General features: G+C 47.9%; 1 protein-coding gene across 1 annotated transcript in view; it reads right to left on the bottom strand.

The window, feature by feature from the left end:
• IPO9 (importin 9) overlaps positions 1–14,249 on the bottom strand; it is a 209,123-nt gene that overhangs the window by 28,287 nt on the left and 166,587 nt on the right. The window contains exons 19-24 of the mRNA XM_075064718.1: positions 7,557–8,024; positions 6,958–7,326; positions 6,600–6,677; positions 6,355–6,540; positions 5,801–5,862; positions 3,363–3,496 (exon numbers count right to left, since the gene is read on the bottom strand). Of these exons, the coding sequence (XP_074920819.1) occupies positions 3,363–3,496; positions 5,801–5,862; positions 6,355–6,540; positions 6,600–6,677; positions 6,958–7,326; positions 7,557–8,024 (1,297 nt within the window). The remainder of the gene's footprint in view (positions 1–3,362; positions 3,497–5,800; positions 5,863–6,354; positions 6,541–6,599; positions 6,678–6,957; positions 7,327–7,556; positions 8,025–14,249) is intronic.

The raw sequence follows: 14,249 nt of genomic DNA, 5'->3' as shown, positions 1-14,249 counted from the left end.
CGAAGTAATGTGCTTAGTATGGCCGCGTGCACTCGACTTTATACAATCTGTTTTAAAAAACTGGTTTCTGTAAAATTGGAATAATCCCGTAGTGTAGACACACTCAATTACTGACTAAATTTTTTTAAGCTAAGATTTTCTAAAGAGACTAGTGATTTTGGGAACCCAACTTGACACACCTCTTAAGAGGACAAGCAGTCAGCACTTCTGAACGTTGAACTCCTATAATACATCTCCAGTGGGGCAGCCACAAACTGAGGCACCCAAAGTCACTAGACACTTTTGTAAGAACAGCAAAGAGTCCTGTGGCACCTTATAGACTAACAGATGTATTGGAGCATGAGCTTTTGTGGGTGAATACCCACTTCATTGGATCTGACGAAGTGGGTATTCACCTACGAAAGCTCACGCTCCAATACGTCTGTTAGTCTATAAAGTGCCACAGGACTCTCTGCTGCTTTTACAGACCCAGACTAACACAGCTACCCCTCTGATATTAGATGCTTTTGAAAATTCTTGTTTTCTGTCTGAAGTTGATGAAGGACCTGGAGGACAAAATCTTGTATCAACCAAATCTGAATTCAACCCCACTATCTGCCTAACACCAGTAAAAAGTGTAAGGGCAAATACTGAAGAGATGCACTCCAGAGAGAGACTTTAACTAATGATGGAAAAAATGCATCTCAGTTCTCCATCTGTAAAATGGAGATAAAGAGTAGGGTAGTGGAAGTAATATTGTATTATCTATTTACATTGTAAGCTATTTGAGGCAGGTGCTGACTCTTATGTGTTTGCACAACTGGGCTCCTCTCTCAGTTGGGGTCTCAGGTGCTACTAGTAATATAAATGTGTAGCCTATTGCTTCATCTGAACACTTTTTAGGACATTAGTTTCAGATTAATAAACCTCTTAAGTACAACAAACTGAACGGGACCAAAGTTACATCAAAATTTAACAATTGTGCACATTGAATTCTTACATACCCACCTTCTTCTTCATGGTTATGCAACATTGATGCATGAAACAAAAACTCTGAAGGCAAAAAAGAAACAAAGATAGCGGAAGGACCCAAATACTTACTAATTCTGAATCAGGCCCAAAAAATCAAAAAGAACTGGGAAAAGGTTTAAATAATAATCAGATTTTCAAGGGTTCTGTTTGATTGTTAGATAATTTAAAAAAAGGGAGTTCTATTTGGATTAAATATTGGAATAAAGTTAAAGTTTCTGACTTGGATTGTAAAGTGGATAAAACTGAAAGCTTCAAAGAATAATGAGTCAGGGCCTCACTTAAAGAACAGGGTCTAATGAACATTTGTGACATGTGACAGTAACTCAGACATAGTAATGCTGAGAAATTGCTTTAGCCTGGCAGTCTAGAACGATGCTAAGGATCAGCATTTGGGTCCCAAACCCAATCTTTAATTTAGGGACTTAATCCTACTATTATTAAAACCAATCAGGGTTTTGCCACTGACTTCCATGGGAGCAGGAGGCATCATCACATGTCATTCAAATGAGTACCTGACCAACACACAGCACAGCATAGTCACCTTGGAGCGGTAACCCTTGTCACTAAAATACCGGGGCAGAAACGCTACAAAAATCAAAGTTACTTTACCAAACAAAAAACTGTTCAAACAATTCCTTTCCTTTCCTGTAGCTGAAGCGAGCACTATTGTCCATCTCAATCCAATGCTACTTATTTATTATGTACCGATGTTAATGCCTGTTGCTCAGTGTCTCAATCAGAGTTATACTGCGGGGTTAGCAAAGTGACTGGCAGACAGGGGGAGTGCCTTTGAGTAGGGGAGAAGGTATAATAAAACTTCTCAATCAAACTAGTACACTTGGAGTTAAATATTAAGTTTTAGTGCCCCAGATGAGACATTTCAGAGTGACAAGCCTAGTGAGTGAGTAAATGTATGTTACACAGAGATGGTAAACTAGTATCTCATTTCCTCTTTAAGAAACTAAGATCTTGTGAAACTAAGAAGTGGTGGCAGTTATTCTCTGTGACAAAGTGTTTATCCAGACAAAGTTCCTGTAGCTTTTTTCACTGACAAGACAGCAAGTGTGTTGCAACTGCTGCTTACATCCTGTATTCCCCAATGCAGCTCCACCTGTTACTTTCTAAGATTTCAATCCTGTCACCTGTGAGCAGATCCTTGGGCCCAGGAAAATAAGGTGCAAGACTGAAGTCTTAGCTAGAGAGCTCTGCAGGGCAGGGAACATTTTTTCATGGGTGTGTAGTGCCCTCCCCCAACTGAGTGCAGGGGCCACTAGGTCCTACCACAATACAATTACTACTACAGAGCTCTACAAAGGAAACTCACCGAAAAGCCTAGACCAGTGGTTCTTAGCCCACAGGGTCCAATTAGCACAAAACTGCAGCCCATGTGACATCCTCAGGGCCATAGAACAGCGTTCTCCAAAGTGGGGTGTGCAAGAGGATCCTTGGGGGTGCGCTGCAGGAGGACAGAGTCCAAGCGGCTTTCTTTTTTTTCTGCACTTCGGCAGTTTGGGTGGGAGTCTGAGTTGTTGTTTTTTTTTTGGCGCTTTGGCGCGGCAGGGGGTGCGTGCTCAAAAATTTTTTTACTGACAGGGGTGCGTGATCAAAAAAGTTTGGAGACCACTGCCATAGAGGTAGTATATATAGTGTGTGGATGCAGCCCACACAACACAGAGAGCTGCATATGCAGCCCACAATGGTAAATAGTCTAAGGCCAGTGGGTTCCCAACCTATCAGGAGAAACACTTATTTTAAATTAAATGTAATGCTGATTAAAGATGCTGGGTTGAACGCACTAGAGACTGAAGTTCTTTAGGGGGAGCATGACCATAGTGCAAGTTTCTACTGAGCTGCTCTCCACTTCCATGAGCCATGCCCCTGATTTAAAGAATCCTCTACCACCTAATGGTGGTAACTTCAGTCTCATTGGGCAAGTCAGTCCTTCATTTCCTCTACTGTGATTACCAATACTGTCTACTGAATGCTCATTTCACAGAGGTTACCAAGCACCACAACAGTATAAGTTTTAGGTCCTTCAGCTAGGAATGTATTTGATCTAGTGACATAGCAGTGAAGGGCTCCATACCTCATGAGCCTTTTAATTTCCCCTAAGCTTAAATTAAAAGTGTAAGAACAATGTTCCCAAACCCAATCAAGAATTTGGTAAGCAATTAATAGGTATATTAATCTTGCTAACTTTGGGTAAGTTCCAATAAAAAACATCTGTTTTCTCTATAGAAACATACTCAACAAAACTGCAGGAGACCCAGAAAATCTTTTAGAGGCTTTCCAAGTGTGCCACAAGGTAATATGTATAGGCCCAACCCTGTTAGAGCAATTTGATTACTTACTTTTGGCTGATTTGGATCGTGTGCGTATTCCCTCGTCCATATTGAATATTTCTTCACCCTTCACCCTAATGTCCTGTAAGCGCTTGTCATCACTGTTGATACCATACTGGAGGAGTTTACACAACGCTACAGAGCTGAGGAGGAAAAGTGTAGCGCATGAGTCTCCCTCTGTCCTATACATAATCCAAAATTTATGAACCAAATATAACTTTATTTAGTTGCAGGCTTTATCTCAAAGTTCAGTTCACTACAGTTGTACATAAACTCAAAAATGAAAAAATATTCCACGTACACCCGCTTATTCAGCTCATGAAAAGGGCTGAAGTTCCAGTTACAGATATTCAGGGACTTAAGCTCCTCCTTTTCGGCTTCTTCCCCTGCTTCATCCATTACAAAGGACTCACATTACCCCTGCTTTGCCCCAATTCCAAGAGTCAATCCCCAATCTTAAAAATCATGGCAGGCCAACAACTTGGTCAAGGCGGTATGATGAAGATGCCTCTCAGACAGCAATTTAGGGGTAAAAACATAGTTTAAGGTTCTCCAATCCTTTTCATAGATATTGTCCCAACCTCTGACTCGTCTACTCATTCAAAAGCCCTATTATTATACACTTTAGGCCCAAAATGTGTGAGGTGCTTGATAAAAGGACAGGTATCAGAGGGGTAGCCATGTTAGTCTGGATCTGTAAAAGCAGCAAAGAGTTCTGTGGCACCTTATAGACTAACAGACGTATTGGAGCATGAGCTTTCGTGGATGCATCTGACGAAGTGGGTATTCACCCATAAAAGCTCATACTCTCTGATGGGACAAGGCCAGATGGCTACAGTAAAGTACTGAGGAACAGGTATGTTAGCCCCAGGCTAAACAAATCCCTAGGACCTTGGTAACCAAATGGCAGTTGCTCCAGGTTAATCAAGGCACCTGGGGCCAATTAAGATCTTTCTAGAAGGCAGTGGAGATAGCTACATTGATTAGAACACCTGCAGCCAATCAAGGCAGGCTCATCAGGGCACCTGGATTTAAAAAGGAGCTCACTCCAGTCAGGCGAGGAGGAGCCAGAGGAGAGGAAGCGCGCGTGAGGAGCTGGAAGCAAGAGGCGCAAGGAGCTGAGAGTGAGAGGGTGTGCTGCTGGAGGATTGAGGAATTATCAGACAATCAAGCCTTATCAGACACCAGGAGGAAGGTTCTGTGGTGAGGATAAAGAAGGTGTTTGGAGGAGGCCATGGGGAAGTAGCCCAGGGAGTTGTAGCTGTCATGCAGCTGTTACAGGAGGCACTTTAGACAGCTGCAATCCACAGGGCCCTGGGCTGGAACCCGGAGTAGAGGGCTGGCCCGGGTTCCCCTCAAACCTCGCAACTCCTGATCAGACACAGGAGGAGTTGACCCATTCTGTGGGTTCCACCAGAGGGGAAGATCACTGAGGTGAACAAATCCGCCAATAAGCGCAGGACCCACCAAGGTAAAGGAAGAACTTTATCAAAAAACTCCAGTACGTCTGTTAGTCTATAAGGTGCCATAGAACTCTTTGCTGATAAAAGGACAGTTACCTGTTTCCGTGACTGGGGTTCTTCGAGATGTGTTGCTCAGGTGTATTCCACTATAGGTGTGCATGCTTGCCACGTGCACCGGTGCCGGAAGTTTTTCCCTTAGCAGTATCCGTAGTGGGAGAGCACCACTGCGGCCCCTGGAGTGGTGCCAACATATCGCACCATAAAAGGGGCTGTGCTTTCCCTCCACCGTCAGTTCCTTCATGCCAGACAACTCTGACAGAAGGGAAGGAGGGTGGGACGTGGAATATACCTGAGCAACACAACTCGAAGAATGCCAGTTACGGAAACAGGTAACTGTCCTTTCTTCTTCAAGTGATTGCTCATGTGTATTCCACTATAGGTGACTCCAAGCTATACCTGATGGAGGCGGGTAGGAGTTTAAATGTAAAGTTTTAAGGGTTACTGGGGTGGAGCACCGCCCTACCAAACCCAGCGTCATCCCTCGTTTGGTAGACGATCGCATAGTGCGATGAAAAGGTGTGGACAGAGGACCATGTATCAGCCCTACAGATGTCCTGGATAGGGACATAAGCCACACAGGCCGCTGACGAGGCTTGGGCTCTGGTGGAATGCGCCTTTACAATAGGAGGTGGGGGAACCCCTGCCAGGTCGTAACAGGTGCGAATGCATGAGGTGATCCAGCGGGAAATGCGCTGGGTGGACACTGGCCATCCCCTCATGGGCTCGGCCAAAGCAATAAAAAGCTGGGGGGACTTCCTAAATGAGCTGGTTCTGTCCAGGTAGAAGGCCAGCGCTCTGCGCATGTCCAACGTGTGCATGCATGTGGGCTCCCCAGCCCAGGTCCTAGGCGTCTGACACTAGATCTAGTGATGAAGGGGGCTCTCAGAAGGGGACACCCTGGAACATGTTCTCGGGAGGGACCACCACTGGAGATCTGCCACCACCCTAGGCAGCAGCGTGACCACCTTGTCCAGGCTGTCTCTAACCTGGGAGTACAGGGAGGCCAGCCAGAGCTGAAGGGGCCTCATCCGAAGCCTGGCATGTCGCACCACATAGGTGCATGCTGTCATGCTGCCAATGCTTTGCAGGCACACCCGTGCTGTGGTCACCGGAAAGGCCATGACCTAAGCGATGACAGTTTTGAGCGTCTTGAATCTGTCCCGTGGAAGGGAGGCTATGGCCACCCGGGAATCCAGCAGCGCCCCTATAAAGCTTATGCGCTGAACCGAGATTAAGGTGGATTTCTCATCGTTTACCAGTAGGCCAAGAGCTGCACAGGTGTTTAGCAGGACGCTCGTGTGCTGCTGCATCAGAGACCGAGACCGGCCCTTGAGCAGCCAGTAGTTGAGGTAGGGAAAGATTTGCAGCCCTTTTGTCCAGAGGTGGGCAGCCACAACAGCCATGCACTTTGTAAATACTCTGGGGGCAGTAGAGAGGCCAAAGGGGAGGACTGTAAACTGGAAATGGTCCTGACTCACCACGAAACGGAGGAAATGCCTGTGACCCTCAAATGTGTGGATGTGAAAGTATGCATCCTGGAGGTCCAGTGCCGTAAACCAATCCCCCTGGTCTAGGGATGGAATAATAGAGGCCAGGGACACCATGTGGAATTTACAATGAATGAGGAACTGGTTGAGATTCCGCAGGTCGAGGATGGGCTTTCGCTTTCGGGATAAGGAAAATACCTGGAGTAAAAACCCCTGCCTTGGTATTCCAGAGGTACCCTTTCCACCACTCCCAGGGAGAAGAGGCACTCCACCTCCTGACAGAGGAGGACGGCATACTCTGGGACCCCGGCCAGCTGCCCAGACAGGGGACAATTGGGAAGGGTGGAAAAAAATTGCAGCCTATACCCTTGGGAAATGGTGCTGAGGACCCATTGGTCCAATGTTATACGGGCCCATTGCAGTCGGAAGGCCAATAAACGGTTCATAAAAGGCAACTTTATTAACTGGGTGGGGGGAACACTGGCAACAGGCTTGGTGACCCCCCTCAACAAGTCAAAAAACGCCACTTCCCTGGCTGCCTGGCCTTAGAGGTCACGGGCCGTGGGACCAAATGGGATTGGCGTTGGGACCGACGCCTTTGTTCCCTCTGCCGCTTAGGCGGGCGTTTGTATCCTTCCCGAACAAGAGGAGCAGAGGTTTGAAGCCTAGCGTCTGAAGGGTGGTGCAGGAGTCCTTCATCCCGTGCAGACGAGTGTTTGTCTGTTCTGCAAACAGGGCCTTGCCATCAAATGTCAGGTCCTGCATTATAGACTGGGACTCGATCGATAAACCCAAGAGAGAGAGCCACGACGCCTGTCGCATGGAGACTGCGGAAGCCATTGTATGAGCGGTTGTGTTCACTGCATCTGAAGCCGCCTGGAGAGCTGCTTTGGCCGTGGCTACACCCTCGTCGATCAAGGCCCGAAACTCCTTTCCATCCTTGTCCCAAAGAAGGGGCTCAAACTTAGAGAGGGAATCCCAGAGATTAAACTCATACTGGCTCAGCAGTGCCTGGTGGCTGGCCACTCTGAACTGGAAACTCGCAGATGAATAAACCTTTTTCCCAAAGGTATCCAGTCGAAGAGCGTCCTTGTCTTTTGGTGAGGGTATGGGCTGGCCATTCCGCTCACGGTGGTGGACCGACTCTACCACCAAGGAGTTAGGAGCTGGGTGGGTGTATAGGTAATCGTGACCTTTGTGGGGACGAAGTACTTCCTCTGGGCCTTTTTGGAAATTGACGCAAGGGAGGCCAGGATCTGCCAGAGGCCAGCGGTGATGTTGGTTACTCCCTGATGGAATGGGAGCGCCACACGCGCCAGTACCGAGGAAGCGAGGACATTGAAGAGGTTATCGGAGGGCTTCTCCATCTCCTCAGCCCGGAGCTCGAGATTTGCAGCCACCCTCCTAAGCAGCTCCTGATGTGCCTTGAAATCCTCTTGGGAAGAGGGAGGCGGTACCGCAACTGAATCACCTGGTGCCAAAGAGGTGGATGGTATGGTGTCTTCAGCCACCGATGGCATCGTGGGCTCGACGTCTGGGTCCGGTGCCGGAGTCGGTGCTGGGGGTTTGGTGCCCATGGTCTGATCCCGGTGCCGGGGAGGTGACGCAGGGCAGCCTTGAGAGGCTCCCACCACGAAGCGAGGTCTTGGCTGCGCAGGAACCTGAGGCCACAGTGCCCAGTAGCACCATTGTCCTTGCCAGGGAACGGCTTGGAAATGAATCGCCTCAGGCGCCAGCAGGGTTGGTTGGTGATGCGGTGCGGTGCAGCTTGGGGAGACGGCAGCACGTCGACGCCGAAGTCCTGGAGAAACGTACAGTGCCGTAGGAACGACTAGAGGGGTCTCTGTCATGACGGCTCCCGCCCTGAGACTTCAACCTGGAGGAAGTATCTCTGGACTCCCTGCGGCACCTGCAACCATGGTGCCTCGGTGCCAGGGACTCTCGGGACGCACTCTGAGCATGGCCTCTGTAATGGCGGGTGTTTTGAGTATGGCGTCGAGACCTGTTCCTCTCGGACTGGCTGGAGGAGGAACGGTGTCGTCTCTTGTCACCTCCTTGACGGTGTCCGAGACTGGAGGAGATCCGCTCACTGAAGAGCTGGGACGTGGAGTCGACGTCCATCGCGGGGCTCTACTCGGCACCTCGACCCGGGAAGGTGCCTTGACCTCTGACACCTCCGGGGAGGGCTAATGGGTGCCCAAGAGCAGCTTTCCCTGGGACCAGGGCCCGACTGAGGCAGCACACCTGGCACCCGAAGCACCAGAACATCATGCGCGGCCTGGGCTGCCTCTGGTGTTGATGGCATGCCTACTTCGGGCGAGGCTTGCGCAGATGGGACTGGACTACTCCGCTCAGCATGAGTCAGAGGTCTATGTCCCGATGGGGATCGTGGGCTGCCCAATTCAGGTCTGGCCTCACCCCTCTCTTTCTCTCGGTGACACTGAGTCTTCCCTTGTTTAGGTGGGAAGCGATGCCAGCTCATCAACGGCACCTCGCCGTGCGCCGAGGACATTGTACCAGGCGCCGAATCAGGATGGTGCACCGGAGGCGCTTCGCCGCATGCTGAAGACGAGGTGCCAGGCGCAGGGTCGGCTTAACGTGCCGGTGCCGGGGCCAATGCTGACTCCATGAGGAGAGCTTGGAGTTGAATCTCACGCTCCTTCTTTGTTCGCGCCTTGAAGGAGCAGCAGATCTTACACTTCTCACTAATGTGAGCCTCGCCAAGACAGCGAAGACACTGACTGTGTGGATCGCTTCTGGGCATGGAGTTGCAACAAGAATTGCACGACTTGAAGCCTGGGCCACGGGGCATGTCCCGAGCCATACTTCGCAAGAGAATGTTCAGCAAGGAAGTTTTCCAAAGACTGGATACCACCAAGGCGTATAATGCTGCAGCCTAGGCTGGAGCAAATTCTGACTACTTTCACTGGCGGCAAGAAAGAACTGAGGGCGGAGGGAGCGCGCAGCCCCCTTTATGGCGCGATATGTCGGCACCACTCCGAGGTCGCAACAGTGCTCCCCCACTACGGATACTGCTAAGGGAAAAACTTCCGGCACCGGTGCATGTGGCAAGCACGCACACCTATAGTGGAATACACCTGAGCAATCACTCGAAGAATAAGACTGTCCCAGGTCAGATGTTTACAGTCTATGAACAGTCCTGATGTTATGAGAGAAGACAACAACAAAAGGAAACAGGGTCGGAGGAAGAGAGGCTACAAGGTAGAAGTGACTGGTGGCTCTGCATACATTTGTTTTACACGATGTTTTCATGTTCTTCAAAAATGACTACTGTGTTAAAAATTTAAAAAAAAAAATTCGACCCCAACTTCTCAAAGCACTAAGGGTATAGTGCAGGTGTTCTCCAACCTTTTTTTCCGACCATGCCACCCCATGCTTCTGCACAGCTGCTGGCAGCGGTGCTGCCTTCAGAGCTGGGTGCCCAGCCAGCAGCCCCTGCTCTCACGACCCTCTTACCACAGTTTTGCAACCCCCTTTCAGGTCGGCACCCCGTTTGATAAATGCTGGTATAGTGGGTATAATAAATTAGCTATACAACTAAAGCTTCAATTTATTCGTAACTTCAAGATGGTAACAACCCCATAGAAGTCAAATGCTCACTGACATATGTGGTTATATCAAATGGGTCAACCAAATCAAATTTCTTCCTCACATTCCCTGTGTGACAAGAACCTGCATACTTCTTCAAAAAGAAAATTCAGTCCACGGGGATCACCTCTCATTTTGCCCTGCACTAGCCAAGGTTTCAGAAGTTTTTGGGGACCCAGGACAAAATCTGAAACTGAGGTCCCCTGTCCTTCCAAAAAATGACCATTGAGGGGAGGTCTTGGGGGGTAGGTGGGGGCGCTGAAGACTGAGTCTGCAACACTCTCGACCTGCAGCAACAGCTTGGCTCCTGTCCCGCAAGACTGGGCTCAGGTCCCTACTCCCAGCAAGTGGGGTCATGGCATCATTCAGGTTTAGCCTAGCTGTCCCTCCATTGTGACCGAAGGGCCACTGAGCCAGACCTGAGAGGCGCTGCAACCCTGTGTGCTAAGTCGCAACACCACTTGTCTTGGGAGCCTTCTCAAATAGAAGCCCAGACAAGTTGCCCTTCCCCCTTCCCAACACTTTCACCTCCTCCTCCATCACAGCCCCAGTAGTCTCTTGCCTTATATCCAACCGTAACCTCTCCACCTGCCCCAGTGATCCTATATCTTTGCCTTTTCTTACTTTTTTGTTTAAAATAAGTTTTAAAGGACAGAGGGATCATTATAATCATCTTGTCTGAATTCCTGCATAACAAAAGCCATAGAATTTCAACCAGTGATTCCTACATCAAGCAAAAACTTCTGGCTGAGCTAGAGCAGATCCTTTAGAAAGACACTCAATTTTGATATAAAGATCTAAAGTGATGGAGAATCCACTGCATTGCTAAGTAAGTTGTTCCAATGGTTAGTTACCCTCACTGACAAAAATGTGAACCTTATGTTTAGTTTGATACTACAACTGGACCCCGATATAACGCAACCCGATATAACATGAATTCGGATATCAAGCGGTAAAGCAGCGCTCTGGGGGAGCGGCGCTGCGCGCTACGGTGAATCAAAGCAAGTTTGATATAACACGGTTTCACCTATAACGTGGTAAGATTTTTTGGCTCCTGAGGACAGCATTATTCAGGGTAGAGGTGTATCTAGCTTCAGCTTCCTGCCTTGGGATATTGTTATGTCTGTCTGCTAAACAGCCCTCTCACCAGAAATCTGCTCCTCTAATAGGTACTTCTAGCACATGGTTAAACCATTGTTAGCCTTCCCTTTGATAAAACGAATAAACTGAACTTTAGTCTCTCATTGTAAGGCTGGTGTTCAAACCACAAGTCTTCTTATGGCTCTTTTATGAACCCTTCCCAATTTTGCAATATCCTTTTTGAAATGCTGATGCCAGAACTGGACAAGTACTTCCACTGCCCCTAGGCTCTCCCCGTCCCTGACCCTCACAGTATAAGTCTGTCCTGCTTTTCCCTAGCCTCAAAAAGCTATCCCTCACTCTGATATGCCTCTCCGGATACCTACCTCCCCCTCCCCTTTACCTCTAAACTTTGAATGTGCAGTCTAAAATCAAGACATTCACTCCCTAAGCACCACCTTGGATCCCTGCAATCTGGCTTCTGACTTCTCCACTCTACTGAAGCAGCTCCCATGACTATTTTCTAGCCAAATCTCAGGGCCTTTTACTCCATCCTCAGCCTCTTTGCTGCTTTTAACACATTAGATCCATCTTGACATCATACCCTTGCTGGGGTTTTGAGACACTGGGTAAAATTTTCAGAAGGACGAAAGCAACTTCCGAGCCTAAGTCCTGTTTTCAAAAGAAACTGAGTACTTAGGAGTCTAAATCTTATTGAAAGCAACGGGACTCTTGCTCGTAAGTGCCTCAGTCTTTTAAAAATGTGACGTAGGTGCTTCTGAAAGTTTTACCCATTGTCTCCTCCTGGTTTTTCCTCCTATCTCTGTTACAGTTTCTTCTCTCTCTCTTTCAGTGGATTCTCCTCACCCCTCGGGCTCTGTCCTTGGCCCTTTCTTTGCTTTTCGCACTTTCCACCGGGAGATCATTGGCTCACAAGGCTTCAGCTATCGTTTCTATGCAGATGACTTGCAAAGCTATTCCTCTACCACTGACCTGTCTCCTTCCAGCTAATCTCACAAATCTCTGCTTTTCTCCTGACATCTCCTTTTGGTTTTCTTGTTATCTTAAATTGCAGATGGCCAAGACAGAACTGTTCTTCCCTCCCAAATTTTCTCCACTCCCCTCCTTCTTCATCACTGTCAATTCTACCTACGGTTTCTCAAGGTTATTTTGATTTTTTGCCCAACATATCCTTGCCATATCCAAACTGTTGATTCTACCTCCTCATTGTTGCCAAGATCCATCCTTTTTATCTCTACAGCCAACTCTCATATTCAGCCCCTTGTATCTCTCCTTGACTACTATTTCATTCTCCTCTCTGGACTCTAAATTAATGCTTTGTTCCTCTTAAATCCAAATGAAATGCAGACAAAAGCATCTTCTATGACCATCAATCTGATCATGTCACTGACATTCCCCAGGGTACAATCTGGACTGATGGACACCTGTGTCCCCTCAACTCTCCAACCTGGGGTGCCTTTTACACTGCTTTGCTGTGAGAACCACTACTCCTGGTCTACTCTCACACAGCCTCCAACATGCCAAATCACTCCTAGCTGAATATATGAGTGCTTCTAGCCAGCCACTCCTGAATTATATTTCAGAGCAAAGCCAGCAAATTCCCAGTCCCGGTCTTGTCCCCAGAAATGTGCATCTTGTACTGCCCCGGTCTTTCCTTCTGTGCAGTACAAGCTCACAGCAAGTCCATCATTTCATTTATAGAAAATGATATGGAGAAATCTTGTTATCTCAAATGGAGGGTCCCAAACACTTCAGTCCAATCACACTGGCTCAGGTAAATAATAAAACAAGTTTATTAACTACAGAAAGATAGAGTTTAAATAATTACAAGTAATGAGGCATAAAAGTGAGAATTTCTTACAAAGAAATAAAAGGTGAAATGCAAACTAATACCTAACTTAGCAAGCTAAATGAATTCAAAGCAAAGATTTTCTTACCGCCATGGTTTTACTGGCTCAACTCCGTCAGTCAGGGCCACTCCACCAGTTCAATGATGCTTCCTTTGTCTTTCAAATGTTATTGATGCCGTGAGGAGAGAGAGGTGATTTGTGTCCTCTGTCCTCCCTTCTTATAGCATTTCTCTTCTTTGAGAATCATTTCCAGTGGGGGTTCAGGTGACAGCAAGTCTGGCCTTGGCTACACTTGAGAGTTACAGCGCAATGAAACAGTCCCGGGTGCCCTAGCTCACTCCCAGTCCACAGTGGGAAGGCATGTAGAGTGCTCTGACTCTGCGGCTACAGCGTTGCTGGTACTCCACCTCAGCGAGTGGAATAATGTTTTCTGCGCCCCCCATTGGAGTGCCGCGGCGCCAGTGTGACCGAGGTGTTGTGTTACTGCGCTGTGATCAGCCTGTGGGAATGTTCCATTATCCCCTTAAGTCAAGTGGCCACTCTTGCCATTGTTGTGAAATCAGCTGCAGGAACGTGGAAACGCCCTTTCAAAAACTCTGTTTCGGAGAAGTCAAATGCTTATCAGCTCCGAGAAAAAGTAAACATTTACTGTTTGCTTTGAGTGAGTGAGAGAGAGGCGGGGGAGAGTGGGGTCTGAACTTACAAGACAGCATGCTTAAACACTCTCAGCGTCCCCAAAACCCACTCTCTTTCCCCCCATATACACACACACACTCCCTGTCACACTCCACCCAACCCCATCCATTTGAAAAGCACGTTGCAGTCACTTGCATGCTGGGATAGCTGCCCATAATGCACCATTCCCAATGCCACTGCAAGTGCCGCAAATGTGGCCATGCCAGTGCGCTTGAAGCTGTCAGTGTGGACAGATTGCAGAGCTTTTCCTACTGCGCTCTATGAAAGTGCAGACAGAGCTCTACATCTGCAAGTGTAGCCATGCCCTCTGTCTGCCAAGAGGTAAATGTCTTGCTCACACCCTTTTTCCTGCCAAAGAATAGCCACTCAACCTGGCAACAGTACACTTGATTGTGTTGACATCTGGCTGAGGTGCTGGCTAACCTTTCGTTTCTGAGGAAACTGGTTTGGGCTGCTTTTCTAAACTTGGAGCATGTCTCAGGAATGTCATACAGTTAAATCTTATAATTTTACACACAATATTGCTACACACATTTTACCAGGACAATAATGCTCAGTAGACGAATTTTCAAATGACACATCACAAGGCATACTTTGTACAAAATTTATCATAGTCTTGAGAAAGTGGTG

Source organism: Chelonoidis abingdonii, chromosome 4 (assembly GCF_003597395.2).
Source record: "Chelonoidis abingdonii isolate Lonesome George chromosome 4, CheloAbing_2.0, whole genome shotgun sequence".
Lineage (NCBI taxonomy): Eukaryota > Metazoa > Chordata > Testudines > Testudinidae > Chelonoidis > Chelonoidis abingdonii.
Note: the sequence above shows the minus strand (reverse complement) of the source record. Positions and strands in the feature narration are given on the sequence as shown.